General features: G+C 40.3%; 1 protein-coding gene across 1 annotated transcript in view; it reads left to right on the forward strand.

Moving 5' to 3' along the window:
* The first annotated feature begins 4,149 nt into the window (after positions 1 to 4,149).
* DNAJC2 (DnaJ heat shock protein family (Hsp40) member C2) overlaps positions 4,150 to 18,425 on the forward strand; it is a 28,425-nt gene continuing 14,149 nt past the window's right edge. The window contains exons 1-7 of the mRNA XM_089685578.1: positions 4,150 to 4,315; positions 12,280 to 12,470; positions 13,033 to 13,108; positions 13,653 to 13,751; positions 15,949 to 16,090; positions 17,397 to 17,477; positions 17,590 to 17,655. Of these exons, the coding sequence (XP_089541704.1) occupies positions 4,258 to 4,315; positions 12,280 to 12,470; positions 13,033 to 13,108; positions 13,653 to 13,751; positions 15,949 to 16,090; positions 17,397 to 17,477; positions 17,590 to 17,655 (713 nt within the window). The 5' untranslated portion in view covers positions 4,150 to 4,257. The remainder of the gene's footprint in view (positions 4,316 to 12,279; positions 12,471 to 13,032; positions 13,109 to 13,652; positions 13,752 to 15,948; positions 16,091 to 17,396; positions 17,478 to 17,589; positions 17,656 to 18,425) is intronic.

Raw genomic sequence — 18,425 nt, forward strand, 5'->3', positions numbered from 1 at the left:
ACACACCAATCACCGGGCTCCGGGTTGTGTGCTCTGTGAGTCGTGCACGAACCATCTATGAGGGCTGATGTACAGGAATGTTAGCCCACATCGGCGCTGCTTTTTGTCCGCCGTCTATGTAAAATGGGCAGACGGGAAGTGGTTGAGGAGGGATGGGCTCCTTAAGCACACCTGGCCTTAACCTATACATTGATATATGGGCTCCTACTATGGAGGGCCTTGAAATTTAGAGCTAGGTCCACAGCATACAGAGGACCCTTGACACAGGACTGTGGCTTACGCATGTATTTGCAAATGTGTGCAAATAAAATCCTCCATTTTTAACACAAACTGTTAGACAGGGCCAAACTGATTGTTTTACAGGCTGGCTTGTAAGTGTTGCTGGGAAATCCATTGTTTGCGATAGGTATGCCTCAACTTATTACCTCCCCTACACTAATCAAGCATTTAAGGCAGAGCTAAACTTTGCAGATACTCACCTCTGCTCCAGCAATGTGCTGTTCAGGAGCTCCCATGCTGGTGCTGACATCTTTCTGGCTTCTTCAGGTCTTCGGATGCCCCAATTGGCGGGAGGATGACGTAACTCCTGTACATGTGCATGGGAGTTTATTTTTTCCAGTACTAAGGTGTGCCGAGAATGCACACTGAGCTGCACATGTACAACCAAGTGTATGTTTTGAAGAAGATTGCAAACAAGCAGGTTAGTTTGTTTTCTTGCAGAAAGAAGGAACATGGCATGCCTGTTCTGCAATAAGGAGCCTGCCTGATCATAATTTTTACTCTTTACCTTTAGTCCTACTTTAATATTTGCTATGGGATGAGAGAGGGGCCACTGGAATGTACTAATATTTTACTGTTGGTCAACCTTAAAGCCCATCTCTGGGGCAACCACACTGAAATGTTAAATGCATGTTTAGGTCTAGGCAGTCTCAAAGAGCAGTATTACTTACCTGATCCTACACTCCCTTGGGAGTTTGTGCTCTCCTCTGCTCCCCAATGCTCCAGCAGTGGACTGTTCCTTGGCCTTGTTAACGTCAGAGGACAACCAACCGCCAGAGCATAAGACAGAAGAGGCTGCGGGGACTGGTTTTGCATACGTATTTTGTATATATTTTATTGTCATACAAATGGTACCAATTCCACTGGTTGTTTGTATCATGGGAACCTTCTTATCATCTGCCATAGCCCTTCCCCCATCTTTCCCCATTCCACCCACCAATAAGTACTGACCCCTGTCTGATCTAACTACCTTGTTATAATCTAATTCTCCCTCCCCCCTCGATCCTAGTTTAAATACTCCTCCAGCCACTCCATAAACCTCTCCCCCGGCACAGCAGACCCCCTTCCATTTAGGTGCAAACCATCTCTAGCATATAGGTTGCACCCCAATGAAAAGTCGACCCAGTGCTCTAGAAACCCAAATCCTTCCCTCTTACACCAGGTCTTCAGCCATGCATTGAGTTCTCTAATCTTCCCGTCTTTCCTGAGTTGTGCATGGCACAGGTAATATTTCAGAGAATATCACCTTCAACTTGCAGCCTAGTTCTTTAAATTGATTCTTAAAGTGGAGTTCCAGCTGAAAATAAAATAAACAAAAGTCAACAGCTACAAAAACTGTAGCTGATGACTTTTAAAATACAGTCACTTACCTGTCCCTGAGTCCAGCAGTGTCCTCACCACGGCTGGTTTCTCCAGCGCATGTGCGAGAAGCGCACGCTTTGTGAATGGCCTTGTAGTCTTCTGGGACCTGTCAACTGTCCCAGAAGACTACGGGGAGGGAGGGGGGAAGACAACTTCTGCTTCCGATCGCGCTTAGGTGATCGCAGTGGAAGTGGGAGCGAGTACCCCCCGCTCCCCAAAGGTGTCAATCCTTAATGGGGAGCGGGAAACAAAGACTTAAAGTGGAACTTCCCCTTTTGGGTGGAGCACAGTTTTAAGGAGCCTCTACCTTTCATGTATTCTGTCGTTGGTTCCAACATGGACCAAGACAGCTGGGTCATGCCCAGCCCCTCCCAGTGATTTATCAATCCGGTCCACCACATGCCAAACCCTGGCACCAGGGAGACAGCAAACCATTCAGTTGAGGTGATCCTGGTGACAAATTATTCTATCAGTTCTGATTATAGAATCCCCTACTACTACCAACTGTCTAGGCCTTCTTGTACTACCTTCACCACCCCTCCCAGATGGTCTGCCCTCCCGGCTGTTAAGGATAGCAGTGACATCCAGAGCTGCCACCCCTGAGCTTGCCACCCCCACATCTTCACCCAACTTGTCAAATCTGTTTGGGTGCACAAACCTAGGGCCGGCCTTCCTCTTCTGTAAGCCCCTACCACTCCCTCTTGTTACAGTAACCAATCTTCCTACCTGAAAATCCTGATTAGCCCCTGATTAGACCCCTTTCAAGGTTGTCGGTTCTGCCCAGTGTTGTAACTTGCTCCTCCAGATCTCTAACGCAAGTTTCCAGAACGTCAACCCGCTCACATCTGTTGTAGCGGTATCCATCCTGGGGCTGTTGCTCCTTTGTCGCATACGAAGGTGAACTTTAAATTATAATGTATTATTCAAGCATTTTTCTAGAGTTTCCAAACTCATTATATACTCCTGGAGTAAAAATCTAATAACATATTATTATTTATGGCATTTAGGTTTAAACATGCACTGCAAACATAGATTTAACCCTTGTGACCTATAACCAGTGTTAATCTTGACGTCAAATTTCAATTTAATTTTAGTCATATTTTAGTCATCTGAATTGCTTTAGTCGTATTTTAGTAGACTAAAACTTCTGCTACACTTTAGTCGAGTAAAATCTAATGGGTTTAGTTAAATCATAATGCATTATTTAAGCATTTGTCTAGAATTCGCAAATGCATTATATACTCCTGGAGTAAAAATCTAATACCATGTTACTATTTATGGTATTAAGGTTTGAACATGCACTACAGACACAGATTGAGCCGTTGTGACATATAACCAGTGTTACTTTTGACATCAAGTTTCGATTTAGTTTTAGTCATAGCCTTTTGACTAAAATGCCATTTTAGTCATCTGAATTGCTTTAGTCGTATTTTAGTCATCTGAATTGTTTTAATCGTACTTTAGTCATCTGAATTGTTTTAGTCGTATTTTAGCCATCTGAATTGTTTCATTTGTACTTTAGTCATCTGAATTGTTTTAGTTGTATTTTAGTCATCTGAATTGTTTTAGTCGTATTTTAGTCATGTGAATTACTTTAGTCGTATTTTAGTCAACTGAATTGTTTTAGTCGTATTTTAGTCATCTGAATTGTTTTAGTCGTATTTTAGTCATCTGAATTGTTTTAGTCGTATTTTAGTCATCTGAATTGCTTTAGTTGTACTTTAGTCATCTGAATTGTTTTAGTCGTATTTTAGTCATGTGAATTACTTCAGTCGTATTTTAGTCATCTGAATTGCTTTAGTCATAATTTAGTCATCTGAATTGCTTTAGTCGTATTTTAGTCATCTGAGTTGTTTTAGTAATATTTTAGTCATCTGAATTACTTTAGTCGTATTTTAGTCATCTGAATTGTTTTAGTCGTATTTTAGCCATCTGAATTGCTTTAATCATATTTTAGTCATCTGAATTGCTTTAGTCGTATTTTAGTCATCTGAATTGTTTTAGTCATAATTTAGTCATCTGAATTACTTTAGTTGTATTTTAGTCCTCTGAATTTCTTTAGTTGTATTTTAGTCCTCTGAATTTCTTTAGTTGTATTTTAGTCATCTGAATTACTTTAGTTGTATTGTAGTCATCTGAATTGTTTTAGTCGTAATTTAGTTGACTAAAATAGTGTTAATTTTGTTGACGAAAATATTTTAGTCAACGAAAATAACGCTGATCAGCTCGCTAGATTTCTGTCTTAACAGCCATTTTTTGTTCTTGTGGAACAGATTAAAAAAAAACACTTTTGTAAGCATTTATGAGCAAATAAGAGAATTGTATTGTCAGGGTTTACACACATTTTAAATTCCCTCAGAAGGCGGCTTCCTGGGCTCTCTCAGCACATTGCAGGGGTGGATGCAAACTCCAGTCCCTGAGTACTGCACTGGGTAGGCTGGGAACGTGCTGTGTGGCGGACAGGATTAGCTAGGTCGGTGGTATCCGGCGGACAGGATTCGGTGTGACACACTGCGGTGACCTGGAAGTGCTCACTCTTCCGCCATGCGGCTTTGTGGGTGAGTGCCGGGAGGAAAAGCGCAGTCTCCCGCTGTCTGGTGTCCTCAGGCCGGAGTCATGCTACTGGAAGCGCGGCCCGAGTTCAGCACCGGAGTGACCCGGCCCCTGTGTGCAGGTGAGTAGGCCCGGGGAGGAGTGTACACGGGGGACACAGTGGGAGCTGTGTATGTGTGCGTTCTCATACAGCAGCCCTTGTGTGCCTGCAGGGGGGGTCCTCACTCCTGGATTACTGCTAATGTGAGGTGGGCTTGTGCAGCATTTCCTTTAGTGTTTCATTGGACCATCTTGTAGGGGCCCTCAGATTGGGCTTTGTTTACACCTGTGCAGGTATAACAGTGTGCACGCGCGTTGGTGTTCGTGTTTAGGCAGCCTATTCATTTCAGTAGGATGCTCCACGCGTCACAAATGTACGAAAGAAGTTGCGCATTTTATTTTAACCCGTTCCTGCTGACGTAGCGCTTATCTGCGGCCTCTTGGCAGGTGGGCTTTACCGCCGAGAGGCCAGTATGTGGCCCTCTGTAAACACTTTTCTGTGCTGAGCGCTCACCTTGCACGCTCCCAGCACGGGCACCAGCGGGGATCAGAAAGATTCTGATACATATTAGCGATTGCAAGCTTTCTGATCATGTGTCATCCAATCACATTACCCAAATGCCTGTCTCCGCAGGAAGGGGTTAAAGCACACTGAACTCAAATAGTTTCCATGGGGTGTTACCAAGAGTCTGTCCATGGCAGGTGTGGTGGGATTACATTGGGCGGCTATTCCAGCTCACCTCCACCACAAAACAAGGCAAAATGATAGGTCACACCACTGCATTGTGGTGATGTGTGGACAGTGCGCACTTTTTTCAGCACAATGCGGGTCACCGCACTCTGGCCGATGTGACATTTCAGTGGAGATTGTTTGAAAAAAAAAAAAAAAGTAAACAGTGCGATGTGCTGGTATCAGTGCATCAACACTGCTGCAGTCCGGCCGAACTATACACCAGTCGCTGTGTTGCAGTGCCCTGAGCGCACATGTTGGCCGGTATGTTCAGGGTCCTCCTAAGATTGAATGGCCTCCTAGTGGTCTCCAAAAGTGGCCCTTTGCTTGCTTTTATCTGGCCCTTGGGGCACTATTTCATCCACTGATACCAACAATGGGGTATAATTTCACCCACCGACGCCAATGAAGTGGCACACAACTGTGTGCACTGATCTACACAAATCTATCTATTGTGCTTCACACTGCTTCAGCGAACGGCTGTATGGTTCCAACCTCACCGCATCTGGGTATACCTTCTCCTTGCTTCCCAAGACCTCTTTCATTGATGGCCTTTCCATGCACTGCACCGATGATGGCTAACAAGCCTAAACCAGCTGTATTACATTTTGGGATGTCAGATTATACCTGACTTCTGATAGCGAGTAGTTCCTGTGCTCACCTCCTTATAACTCCCTCTTCCCTGTACAATTGTCAAGATACTAGACAAGAATATTGGCTACACTGTACTAGAATGTTCTTGTGAGAACATGTGTGTTTATGGCTTGCAAAGCAGTAGTTATTAAATGGATGAGGCCATCTTCCCTTAAAGTGGTAGTAAACAATGCTTGGTGACTTGTACCTACAGGTAAGCTTATAATAGAGCAGGTACCCAGAGTAGGTACAAGGAATATCTCCTAAATGGGAACCTTTTAGGAGATATTCGCAGTTTCTGCAGCCAGTGGTGTCACTGGTGTAAGTGCTCTGCAGGGACGGCATAATGAGTAGGTCATACCTTCAGAGTGCTGTGGCCATTTTAAAGGCTGAAGACCACAAACCCGGAGGGAAGACTGGGGAAAGATGAAAGACATGATATCCCACTGCTGGGGGCATCCCTTTTACACATACGTTTTTAACCACCTCCCGCCTGCTATATATAAGGAAATGACGGACGCAAGGCGGCTCTCTTGTTCTGGGAGGACGTCATATGACGTCCTCCCACTCTAACCACATGTGCGTGGCCCCGGGGGCACGCAGCGCGGCGATCGGTGGTGCGCTGTGTCCCTTGGACACAGCAGTTCACCGATCAATGGAAAGAGCCGAAGACGTCCAATCAAAGCTGATCGCATGTAAATAAGGAAATGCCAGTTATCAGCATTTCTCTCCTCATGAGGTGTCTCGCTGACAGCTCGAGAGGAGAGTAGAGCTGGTAACCGGCATTCCTCAGAGGGGACATGTACACTGATTATCAGGGCACTGAACAGTGTAGACCCATCAATGCCACCTGCCAGTGCTCATCAGTGCCATATAGTGCCTACTAGTGTACGTCAATGCCACATATCAGTGCCCATCTGAGCTGCCTTTCAGTGCCGCCTATCAGTGCCATATGAGTGCTGCCTTTCAGTGCCCATCAGTGATGTTTGTCAATGCCCATCAGTGCCACCTGCCTGTGCCTCATCAGTGCAGCCTATCAGTGCCCATCACTGCAGCCTCATTAGCGCACATCAGTGAAGGAGAAAAATCACTTATTTACAAAATTTTATAACAAAAACTAAGAAAAAATTTTTTTTTTTTCGAAAGTTTCAGTTGTTTTTGGTTTGTTTAGTAAAAAATAAAAAAAAACCAGAGGCGATTAAATACTACCAAAAGAAAGCTCTGTCTAAAAAAAAAATGATAAAACTTTCATATGAGTACAGTGTTGCATGACCGCACAATTGTCATTCAAAGTGTGACAGCGCTGAAAGCTGAAAATTGGCCTGGGCAGGAAGGGGGTATAAGTGCCCTGTAGGCAAGTGGTTAATTATGTGCTAGTATGCATTACATCCCCTTAAAGTATATGTAAACCCTTACCTTGTAAAACAACCCATTCAGTTTATAATATAAATGAAAGGCAAAACATTTATGTATAGATATGAAAAAATATTTTTCTCCCCTTTTTTTTTTTTTAAAAGTGATAATTCTCTCTGTTTTCAGCTGCATAGGAGCTAGGGGAGGAAAAACAGCAGTATGCTGGTTTTCCCAGTGAATGGCTGTGCAAGTGGTGTGTAAAGACAAGTCTGATCATTGGAGCAGAGCGCATGGAGTTCCCGACATAGCTAGAAAATTGACCACGCTGTGCTCTCCTGCTTAGTGTAGTCAGTTTTTAATAGGAAAGCAGAGGGACTGGCAGAGATTTCACACAAAGGGAGCAATACAAAGAGAACAAGACACTTTTTCATACAAGTACATGGTACAGCAGACATAACAGGAATGTGAAATGTTGGGTTTGTATTCTCTTTAAATTGCGGGGTAAGGCTTTTTTTTTTTCCTTCACTCTTTACTACGACTTTAAAGTCAGAAAAATAAGTCTTGCTAGATCACTTCAGGCTGGTCCCCTTTGCAGGTATAGCTAAGTAAAACATTAAAAATGAGTTCTTATACTGTTTAAAATCCAGTAATATACTGTCTCACCCTGCTCTGCACATACTCAGTTGCTCTCTATTTATGTCACTGTGCCGAAAATCCAGAGGCTGATCTGCTGACAGCCTAAAGATTTACTGCTGCTCTGGGGTTCAGCAAAATGACAGACTCCAGCAAGAAGAAACAGGAACAATGTTGGAGGCAATTTACAGCACATACTAATTTTGGTAACATTATTAATGTGGAATGTATGTTCCTTGCTAAAGAACATAATTTTTCATCAAATTTTTATGGGTAAAGTTCCACTTTAACCACTTGCCCTCCTGATCATTTACCCCCCCCCCCCCTTCCTGACCAGGCCATTTTTTGCACTTCCAGCGCTGTGTTACTTTAACTGACAATTGCGCTTTTATTCAATGGTATTTGATTGGCTGTGCGTTTTAATTTTTTGCACTATAACAAAAAGACTGACAATTTTGAGAAAAAAAGAACAATATTTTTGACTTTTTGCTTTTAAACATGTCCAGTAAAAAATTTTAAAAATCACATTTAGTCATAAATTTAGGCCAAAATGTATTCTGTTATATGTCTTTTCTAAAAAAAAAATCCCAATACGTGTAAATTAATCGGTTTACATGAAAGTTATAGCATTTAAAAATGGTGTTATATATACTGGAATCTTTCTTTTTTATTTTACTAGTAATGGCGGCGATCACAATTTATAATGGTACTGCGGCGGGCATTCTGACACTTGGGGGGGGGAACTGACTTGGTGACCTCAGTGACACCAATACAGTGATCAGTGCTAAAAAACAGCACTGAAACTGTACTAATGGCACTGGGCAGGAAGGGGTTAACTAGTGCTGTGTCCGTGTGCTTCACTGTAAGCACACAGCTTTGCAAGGCTGTGCTGTGCACAGCCATCCAAAGCAGTGTGCATAAGCTGACAGGAGAACTGTTTTGTTTACAAACAGTTCTCCTCTCTGTCAGAGATGCTCAGCAATCACTGGGCGCTGGCGAGTAATCACTGGTCAGGACCCGGTGATTGACGGCCACGAATGGCAGCACGGGTAGGGCGTGCGCCCGGCCCCTACCCGGAAATGTGAAATCACATGTATATACATGATTTTGCTCACCCATGCCGCCCTGTAGCAGTATATATGCTATAGGTCGGTCGGGAAGTGGTTAAAGTGGAAAAAAAAACAAAAAAAAAAACTTGACAAGTAAGATTTTTATGACAGATGGCACCTTATTGGTCTCTTTTGTCATAACTGCTTCTCCCTGTCTGTCAGCATTGATGTACACTGAACAGCATATGCACAGCCCCGCATAGATTTACAGCACCACTCTGCTGTTATGGTGTGACTCCCGTGCGTTTCGCAGGAGTAATGTTATGGCTCTGTGAATCAAACAGCTGTACAGTTTAAACCCAGAAGAAGATGGAAATGCCTGTGCTGACAGTGCAGTGCTGGAGGGGGGATCACTTTTCAGGTAATCTACCATAATGTGCTAATATGCTGTGTATACTAGAACACTCTGGCTAATAATTCATGGGAAGTTTAATTCCGCATTGAAGTATAACTGAAGGCAAAACATTTTTACATTTATGGATAGGGGCAGAGGGATTAGAACACCAGTCAGGTTTGTATTGCTGTCTATGTCCCCCTCAGGGAGATTCATCTCTCTATTTGTCCTGCTTACTGTTCTCACCGAGAGTGAAACTAAATCCCAAAGTGTGGGCTGTCACCAGACCTAAACTAAGGGGGAAATCTTCAAAAGGGGAATTTGCTGCAGTCACAACCAGGGATTCCTTTACTTTGGAGGGATTTTCTCTTACTACCCATTTTGCCTATGGGACGGGAAGTGCAGAGAAATCTCCTCAATGGGACACATCGCAAAAACCAGGGGTAATAAACACTCCCATACTCTATCTAAAATTAAAACAAAGTTTTGGCTTTACTTCTACTTTAATGCTTCCATAGATTGCCCAAATTTCATTAAATTCCTGTTGAATCAGCTGAAATTTGAGCCATTGGTGGCTCTGTCAGCACCACCCAGCTCAACAAAATTTTCTAACCTCCTTTTTGAAGAAGTTGGGTGAAAAACTGTCAGCCAAACAGCAACTACATCTAGTCAGCTGCAATCAGTATTCAGTTATTCTGATGTCAGAATACAATGGCAGTAAGGGAGTTACCTCCATCCATTGTTTAGTGTGGATATAAGAATCTATTAGATTCTCTCATTTACTGTAGCAAGTGGAAATCTTTAATCAGATTACCTCTTATGAAAGAGATATATATGGGAATAGGAACCAGGGTGGATAAAAATCAATGATTTAAAAAAAAAAATCTGATTTTTTTTATTTAAATCGGATTTTTTTTAAATAAAATGCTTTTTGAGGAAAATATATTACCATGCAAAGGTTATTCCATCATGAAATAAAGATTAGTTTTTTAATTATGTAGAATAAGGCTGTATATGTTTAATTTTTTGGTAAATAAATTCCATTAATCCATTCACAATGTCATGCTCTTCCAACGGTTTTTGTAAGATTATTGGGCAGTTTCTCTGCCTACAAGATATTATCACAGATGTTTGGTTTACTTTTGCAGTTCTCAAAACTGAATTTGACTCAGCGGAGATCACATGCCTCTTCTTCACAGCAAAAATGTGATAACATGAACAGAGTTAAGAAAAAGACCTTAATCCTAACTTCTACAAACCTATGAATACAGAATCAACCCCTTCAGTGCTAAATTTCAAGAAGTTCAGTGAATAGAATAGAAACAATATTTTTCTGATTGTTTGCAGTGGAATAGATCTGCACAAGAAGAAAGTGAAACTAAGTGTGAGGAGGAAGGGGCTGACAGTCTAAGTTTCTTAAAATATATATGTTTTGTTTAGCCAAATTAGTTAACAAACATGGATGTTTGTTTAAGCAAATACCATATGCTGTAATGTTATTGTTTCAGTTGAATAAATCTATTTAAATTGTTGTTATTAAGGTAATGATTATTTTTCTCCTTCCTAAGTACAACAGAAAAGTTGTCCAAATATGAATAATTAACCTATTAAACTGGGGATAAAAAAACTAATATGAAAAGTTATTCTAAAAATCTTCATCTACTTGCATATTAAAGTTATACCAGCAAGAATTAGTCTTTATGTAGAAAACTAGGATTTAAATCAAGCCTTACCGACTAGTGATTTAAATCAGTTTGATTTAAATCAAATCCACCCTGATAGGAACTGTAAAAAATTTTTTTTTTTAAACCTCTCTTACCTGTTTGCTGATTATACTCCATTCACATACTTGCGCCCAGTGAATCTGTCATCGTTCTGTTGCAATTCCAGCTGCTGGGCCCTGGTGCCACCATCTTCCTCTCTTCAGTCATCAGTAGCCAGCTGTCCCTTCCTGGTTAGGGAGCCATGCCCCTAGATCATGCACGCTGGGTCCGTTCTCCTCCAGTGATGTGTATGCTTCAGCTGAAGCCTCTTGGGTTATGCATATCCCAAGAGGTCCAGAAGAAGTGACGCATCATCACCAAGGCAGGAATGGAAGCAGGGGCTGTGCGTAATCTAGTCTTTAAAAAAAAAAAGAAAGGGAAATGGCGGGGAAAAGTCAGTTTTTCTACTTTGGGGGGGTTGGGGAATACAATGGATTAGTTTTGATGAGTGAAGGTACAGTTAAAGTGTTAAACCCACAAAACGCCTCCTACAAGCTTTAACCAGAGTTCAGCTGGACACTGGTAGAAGTCACAAGACTTCTCTAACTGCTGATGAGAAAAGGTATTTAGCAGTTTATATTCACTAACATAATTGCATTTCCATGTTCTGTGTACTGTGGGAGAGCAGATATAGTGAATGCAGGGTCCTGGGTTTAGTAACACTTTAAAGTTCATGGTGACCTCCCCAGCCTTGCAGTTCTAACTACCTAACTCAGTAATGCTTCTTTCAGACTGCAATTCACAGCACATCACTTTTCAGATGGTATTATAGCATTGGCTGACAGGCATTCAGGAGGTGCTAATGCTGCCTTCTGAATTTTTTTTTTTTTATTTAATTTTTAAATTACAATTTTACATTGTGGGACTGCACCACAGCTGGAAGCTGAGCATTTGGCTTGCAGTTGTGGTGCGGCCCCATTGAATTCAGTAGGCGAGTTTTACAGGCAGTGCCACCTGTCAAACTCTGCACCCCAAGTTAAAAATGCTGCGGCCATGGCCCTGTCTGGCTGTATTGTTTCAATTCAGGTGGGCAGCCAGGGTGCAATTTCAGCCACCATATTTCTCCTGTGCTTTCTTTCAGAAATCTTTCACTGCACTAGGGAAGCTCAGTTGTGCAAGTAGTGATTAGAAAAGTCACTGTCAGAAAAAGAGAGATGCTGTACAGAATGAGATGGCATTCAAGAGAATATTGATCCCAGAATAGTAAATGGTAAAAAAAAAAAAACATGGTACAAATATGCTCATTGTTTTCACTTTAAGGTTATACTCTGAACAAATAAATCTTTAGAGAACAGCAGCTGTTGGCTGGTGAAATCCTGTTTAGGTGAATGATTACTCTCCCCATCTGTTGGCATCACTGATGTTAGAAAAATAATGGCTTAAAATCTGTTGGTAAAGATAGTTTGTGTGTATGTAGTGTGATTGAGTTTCACTATCAAAATAAAACTTTCAACTTTCGATTTTAATGTTGTTTTTGTTTTATCATCACAGCCTCACTACTGTGTCAAGTTGAACCTGTGGGCCGATGGTTTGAAGCCTTCATCAAACGTAGGAATAGAAATGTGTCCGCTTCATTCCAGGAGCTAGAGGATGAAAAGGAATCCTCTGAAGAGTCAGAGGATGAAGAGTTTCAGCTGGAGGAATTTGCACTACTGAAATCGCTTGATCCCAAGGACTGGAAGGTTTGTATCCTTTTAAAGGAGTGCTTTGCAATAAATAGAATGAAACATTTTTTAAATAGAAATAAACAGTGCAGGAGAGGTCGCATCTTTAACACCACCCAAATCCTTTGTGTCAGTTTTGTATGGTTCCTTGAAATATGAATTACTTCTCTACAGGACTGCCAACATATGTCAGACAGAATATTCGGTGTTGGCCTACTGCTATGGTCATTATGGACTGTTAATGGTGTAATTCTTCTCTATAAGATTCTCCTTTTAAATGTGTTAACAAATTTTAGAATCCAGGTGCCGGAGTGACAGCATAATTACAAATTTGTGGTGGTAGGTTGGAGATACGAACTTCTGTTTGGAAATTTCTCCATTGTATTCACCTAAAGTTATAGGTAGCCAGAAGGAGATTCAGCCTACCAGTTGGCACAAACAATAGAAAAAGCACATCGGTGTGGAAACAGACTTTAAATTATTCATTCAGATCATATTGGATACCGAAGGACTGATAGTAGTGAGCATCACTGACAGTGACATAATAGTAATGCTGTGCACTTTTATTATATCTAAATAGAACCAAGATCATTATGCGGTGCTTGGATTGGCAAACCTGAGGTACAAGGCCACACAAAAGCAGATCAAAGCAGCACGTAAGTACCTTAAAATAAATTCTAGTTAATTCACATAAAGCAGTCCTTTCCAAATAGTAATAGTATCTGTAAATCTGCAACAATAATGTAAAGCAAGAAAGCTTATCTTCCTATACATACCTCTTGGGGATTTTGAGACCCCTAAAACTGGAATTCTGTTATATGTATTGTTGCAAGTTTACAGATTTGTTTTGTGTAGAAAGTGAAATCCCTTTGCATAAATACACTTCACTTACAGGTCTTCATGATAACCATGATCCCAAAAATACAGCAGAATGTTAAAAAAAAAAAAAAAAAAAAGAAGCATCCTCGAGTAGCTGCTGCTCCTCATCTGCTGACATGTAGTGAGAATAAATCTCTGCCACTTATCCAATATTTAGTTCAATATATTTGCTTGTCCCTACAGTTATGCAGATACTATATATATTCCAGTTATAGGTTCATTCAGTGTTCTTTTATAGGTAATAAATGCCTTTACTGAATTCAGTCACTCAAACACGGCCACTGAATTTTTTCATAAATATTTGAAATTTGCTTTTATCAGATAAAGCAATGGTTCTGAAACATCATCCTGACAAGAGAAAAGCTGCTGGAGAACAGATAGTCGAAGGCGACAATGACTATTTTACCTGTATAACTAAAGGTAAGAATAATGTTGACATTTTGCTGAAGCTTACGGAACACAACCATCCAAAACCGATGCATGTAAAATGCACTATTTGATTGAAAGGTATTTGCATTGTCATGACTGCATGACCTTCTATTCATAATCTGTGTTCTATGATTTATTAAGTCCCACCTTTATAAAAACACATTAAGCAATAGCCTATGGATGCAGTTTAAATATCTTCCTATTAAATAATTTAACCATTCATTGGCAACACATTGATTTCAGCAAGTTAGGTTACTATCAAGTAATTGAATCTCTCAGTAGCTAGAAATTAAAGGCCCAGAAAGGCAAGCAGAGGGACAAAGGACTAGTCGCCAGTATTGCTATTGGGCTCCCTGCAGCTGATCTTTTCCCTATAAATGACCTACAATGTCTTATTTTCTGTACTTTTTCTGTGAGGGAGCAGCCATCTTGGTAGAGGAGGGACTTTTCTTAGGTCAGTTCTGCCCACGAATTGACTGGTGGTTTGATAACGGGAGAAGGAATATTTAAGAAGCAACATGAGAGATTCACAAAAGCACAGATTAACAGCAAAAATGAAGAAAAAAAACCAGGTAGGCACATGCAGTGCAGGTTCCTCTCCAACAAGCAGCACAGTAGTTACATCCCCTAGTCTCATGTGACTAGCAGTCAGAGGCAGCAGTGTCTTAGATGATCTTACACCACAGATAAACTGAGAGTGTAAGCATAGGAGTGCCTAGGCACAATCCCATACCAGGACGCGCACTGCTATTTTAATTCCAGTTACAGGTTTTTTCTTTCTTAAGTGATTAGGCCTGCTCTTGTTAAAAGCAGCTTTTGCGGTACTACTCATCACCACTCTAGTGCTCTCTCTCAGACTCTCTGCTCTTCATTCTCAAGTCATCTGGGAGGAATTGGGTTTTAGGTGTAATAGCTTGAGGTTACTTGCTTCTGATGGACAGCTAAATATCAGTCTATAAAACATATTCAGCTGTAGTGTCTGCAGAGTACAGATTGAACAAGATGCTTTGACTTACAGTACACATATAATGGCCATGCATTGCCCAAACCTAGCACATTTGTTAATCTGGTGAAGATTGTGCTGTACAGGGCTGTGCGAGGGGGCAATAAAAATAGCATTCAGCCATTAGAAGCTCTTGTTATTTTTCCATTTTATTGTTTGAGTGAACGAAGTTTTTTACATACATACATTCACTGCATTTACCTAGCAGTCGTGCTGCAAAATACATTGCTGCAAGTCTTGGCAGGTTCCATGTCAGGCCAATGTCTTTGCCTGTTGTTCTCCGTGAGACATCAGCCTGTTAGTATTTACCCCAAAGAATGATGATCTTAAGAGAGAAATGGAAGGATAGAAACACTGCACTGTTGACTGCATTAAAGCAACTATTCAAGATATAATTATGGAAGCTAACTTGATTTTGAAGGTGCAGGAGCTGGTGGTATCGTTTCTATGTTTATTCTTTGGTAACTTATTGACCAGGAATTTGCATGTGTATTTTATATATCTGGAAAGCTTACATGTTCTAACAACCCTTGTAAAAGGTGGGTGAATCACTTTACAATGGTAATGTACAAAATCCAGTAATGGAGAGAGAACCAGCTCACAGAAAACTATTCTGAAAGAGAATTTACTGAAGCCCCTTTCACACCAATGCGATTTATCATGTGGTTTGACAGTTCAGAATCGCATGACAATTCGTACCCTATTTGGAACCATTCAAATCAGTGTGACTCCAATTTGCACTGATTTTGAAAAAGGTTCCTTCATTGTTTTTAGCAATTTCTTGTGGGACTTGCATTGAAATTTGTGCATGAAGTCTCATAGATGTTGGCAAGCAATTTCAAAGCTGCATTTAGTGTGAACGAGGGCTCAAGATGACAGACAAACGCCTTTCCTAATTTGACAGATACCCTGTAAAGGAAGAATATGGGGAAATAGAAAGATAAATGGATGGGAAGACAAGAGTACAAGAAAGTATAGTTTAAGTTGTGTCAATGAGCAGGCAAAATCTGATATTGGGTAACAGGAAAGAAAGTTGGAACAATTTGTGCTTTATATGCTGATGGCTTCTTAGAGTAGGAATGACAGTCAAACTTTCAATTTTGGTGAAGGTCAAGCTGTCCAGATAAGCAGTACAAAAGTTTATTACAATTTATAGTTACAGAACTCTTTTTTGTTATGTTTTAGCATATGAAATTTTATCTGACCCCGTGAAGAGAAGAGCATTTAACAGTGTTGATCCTACCTTTGACAATTCAGTACCTTCAAAGGGTGAGGGGAAAGACAACTTCTTTGATGTATTTTCTCCTGTGTTCGAGAGAAATAGCAGGTAAGTTATGCCTTTGTAATATACTTAATTTATTAATTGCCCATGTCTTTTTCCCTGTAAATGATGAACGTGTAAACTTAAAATCCTGAAGCTAGAGTGTTAATTTATACTTTTCACCTCCGATTACATAAAACTTGTTTCAGATTCAGTCTCATAATGTGTTTCAGTCCTCATGCATACTGGACATTTTTACAGCTGCTGTTTTTGGCTTTTGACGGTTTTTTCTACAGCCAATAAACCCCCAGCATGTTATCCTATGTGTTCATTCACACATAGACTGTAATCAATTTTTTTTTTTGCAGGGGTGATTTTTGGCTGGAAAAAATACAGAATTGGTGGGTTTCTAGGGGAGTTTTTTAGCTGTAAAAACGCTCTAACACTGAAAAACTCGGCAAAGCGCATCATACTGGCATTTTTGGACTTTTTTGGTAACAAAAACCGCTAAAAAATGCAAACACGAAAAAACATGGCAAAACGCCACTGAACGCTAATGCAAAAACGCTGAAAAACTCACGTTTTTAACGTGACTTTACACAGCTAATGTTACCAGCATTATTAAAACGCCCCGTGTGCATGGAGCCTCATTGTGTTATAAAGAGTTATCTAAGAAATCATAAGAATCTCAGGATTCTTTTCCAAGTACTATGTTCTTGTAAGTTTACTCAGACTGTAGCCTTGTGTATTCAAATTATGAATTTTTTACAGTAAAAAGTAAATTTAATATATTTTAGTTGTATTCTTTTGAACACTGTTGAAGTGTTAATAAACCCACAACAGTAAAATTAGTCTATATATGCAGTAAAGCATGCTTGCTATACTTATTGTGGAACCTAGGGGGTTAATCCTCTGCATTGTGTAAAAAAGGCTGTTTGATCCTGTCTTCTCTGATCCTCCTCTTCTTCCACAGTCCCTAATCCATCTGCCATGGTACAGAGCAGCAGCGCCAAGTCTGCACATGCTTTGTTTTTTGTGTATTGATGGAGATTTTTTTTTTTTTTTTTTGGGAGGGTGCATGTGATCAGCACAGGGCCAATCAGCGCCCTCTGGATAGAGGGTTCGGGGTTCTGCAATGTACAAGATTAACCATTACTTGACCAGACAATGATAGAAATCATAAGACCGCTATATACTGCTGATGAGAAAGTATTTCACAGTTTATATTTACTAAAATAATTGCATTTCCATGTTCTGTGGGAGACCAGATAGAGTGAATGCAGGGTCATGGGTTTAGTAACACGCTAATATAGTTGATGTTTTATGCTATTTATTACAATGGATGATTTACTGAGCCATTTCTATATTTTAGGTGGTCAAATAAGAAAAATGTTGCCAAACTTGGTGACATGAACACATCAATTGAAGATGTAGATTCATTTTATTCCTTCTGGTAGGTTTACTTTTACTCATGTTAAGGTGTTTTTTGTTTCTACTGTTTGTTTGGGTTATTAAGAAAGTATTTTATTTCAAAACATTAAGATTATACTTGTTTTGTCTTGAAGGTACAACTTTGATTCGTGGAGAGAATTTTCTTATTTGGATGAAGAAGAAAAAGAAAAAGCTGAATGGTAATGTTTGTTTTACGTTTTTGAGGTTTTCTTTTCATGCAGTTTAATGATTAACAATTGAACCTGAGTTGTCCAAAATAGTGCCTATTGTATAGATCATGCTGAAATACAAGATCTTCCCTTAAACATTTAAGGCCAGATCACAACATTGTACCAGTAAATGGTTGTGTTTAAATGGGAAGTAAAATAATTAGCCTCAAATTCTGCTTGTTATGAAAAAATTGTTGATATGACATACAAATTTTGCCTAATGGAATGCTTAGCTCAAGGACCAAAAGATACGGCACGAACACAGTGGGAGAGCTGTAGTAAAACTAGTGCACGTAGAATCTGGTGCAGCTGATCATCGTAACCAATCAGCTTCTAGGTTTTGTTGTCAAAACTTAATTAAAGAAGCTGAAGTTAGAAGCTGATTGGTTACAAAGCAATGCTGCACCAGATTCTGTGTGCACCAGTTTTAGTAAATCTCCTTCAGTATCTAATTTAATGCTTAGTTTAAAGGCTGAGTTCACCTTTAGGAATATGTTAAATTTTACATCTGTATTTGGGGTATAACACAAAACATGTTCTTAAGCACCTGCTTCCCACCCTCAGAAACATAGTTACCCCTGACAGCATGCAGGGGGTTCTTCTCCCATACAGGCAATGTGACAAATAAAAGCGGCGCCACTTCATTCATTCACAGAGATGTGAATGAACAAATTACATGTCCTGTTTGCCAGCACGGTTGATGGACTTGAAGGTCCCATTGAACTACAAGTATGGTAATT

This window comes from Staurois parvus, unplaced genomic scaffold (genome assembly GCF_062004578.1).
Source record: "Staurois parvus isolate SC_StPar_1 unplaced genomic scaffold, SC_StPar_1.0 ptg000019l, whole genome shotgun sequence".
Lineage (NCBI taxonomy): Eukaryota > Metazoa > Chordata > Amphibia > Anura > Ranidae > Staurois > Staurois parvus.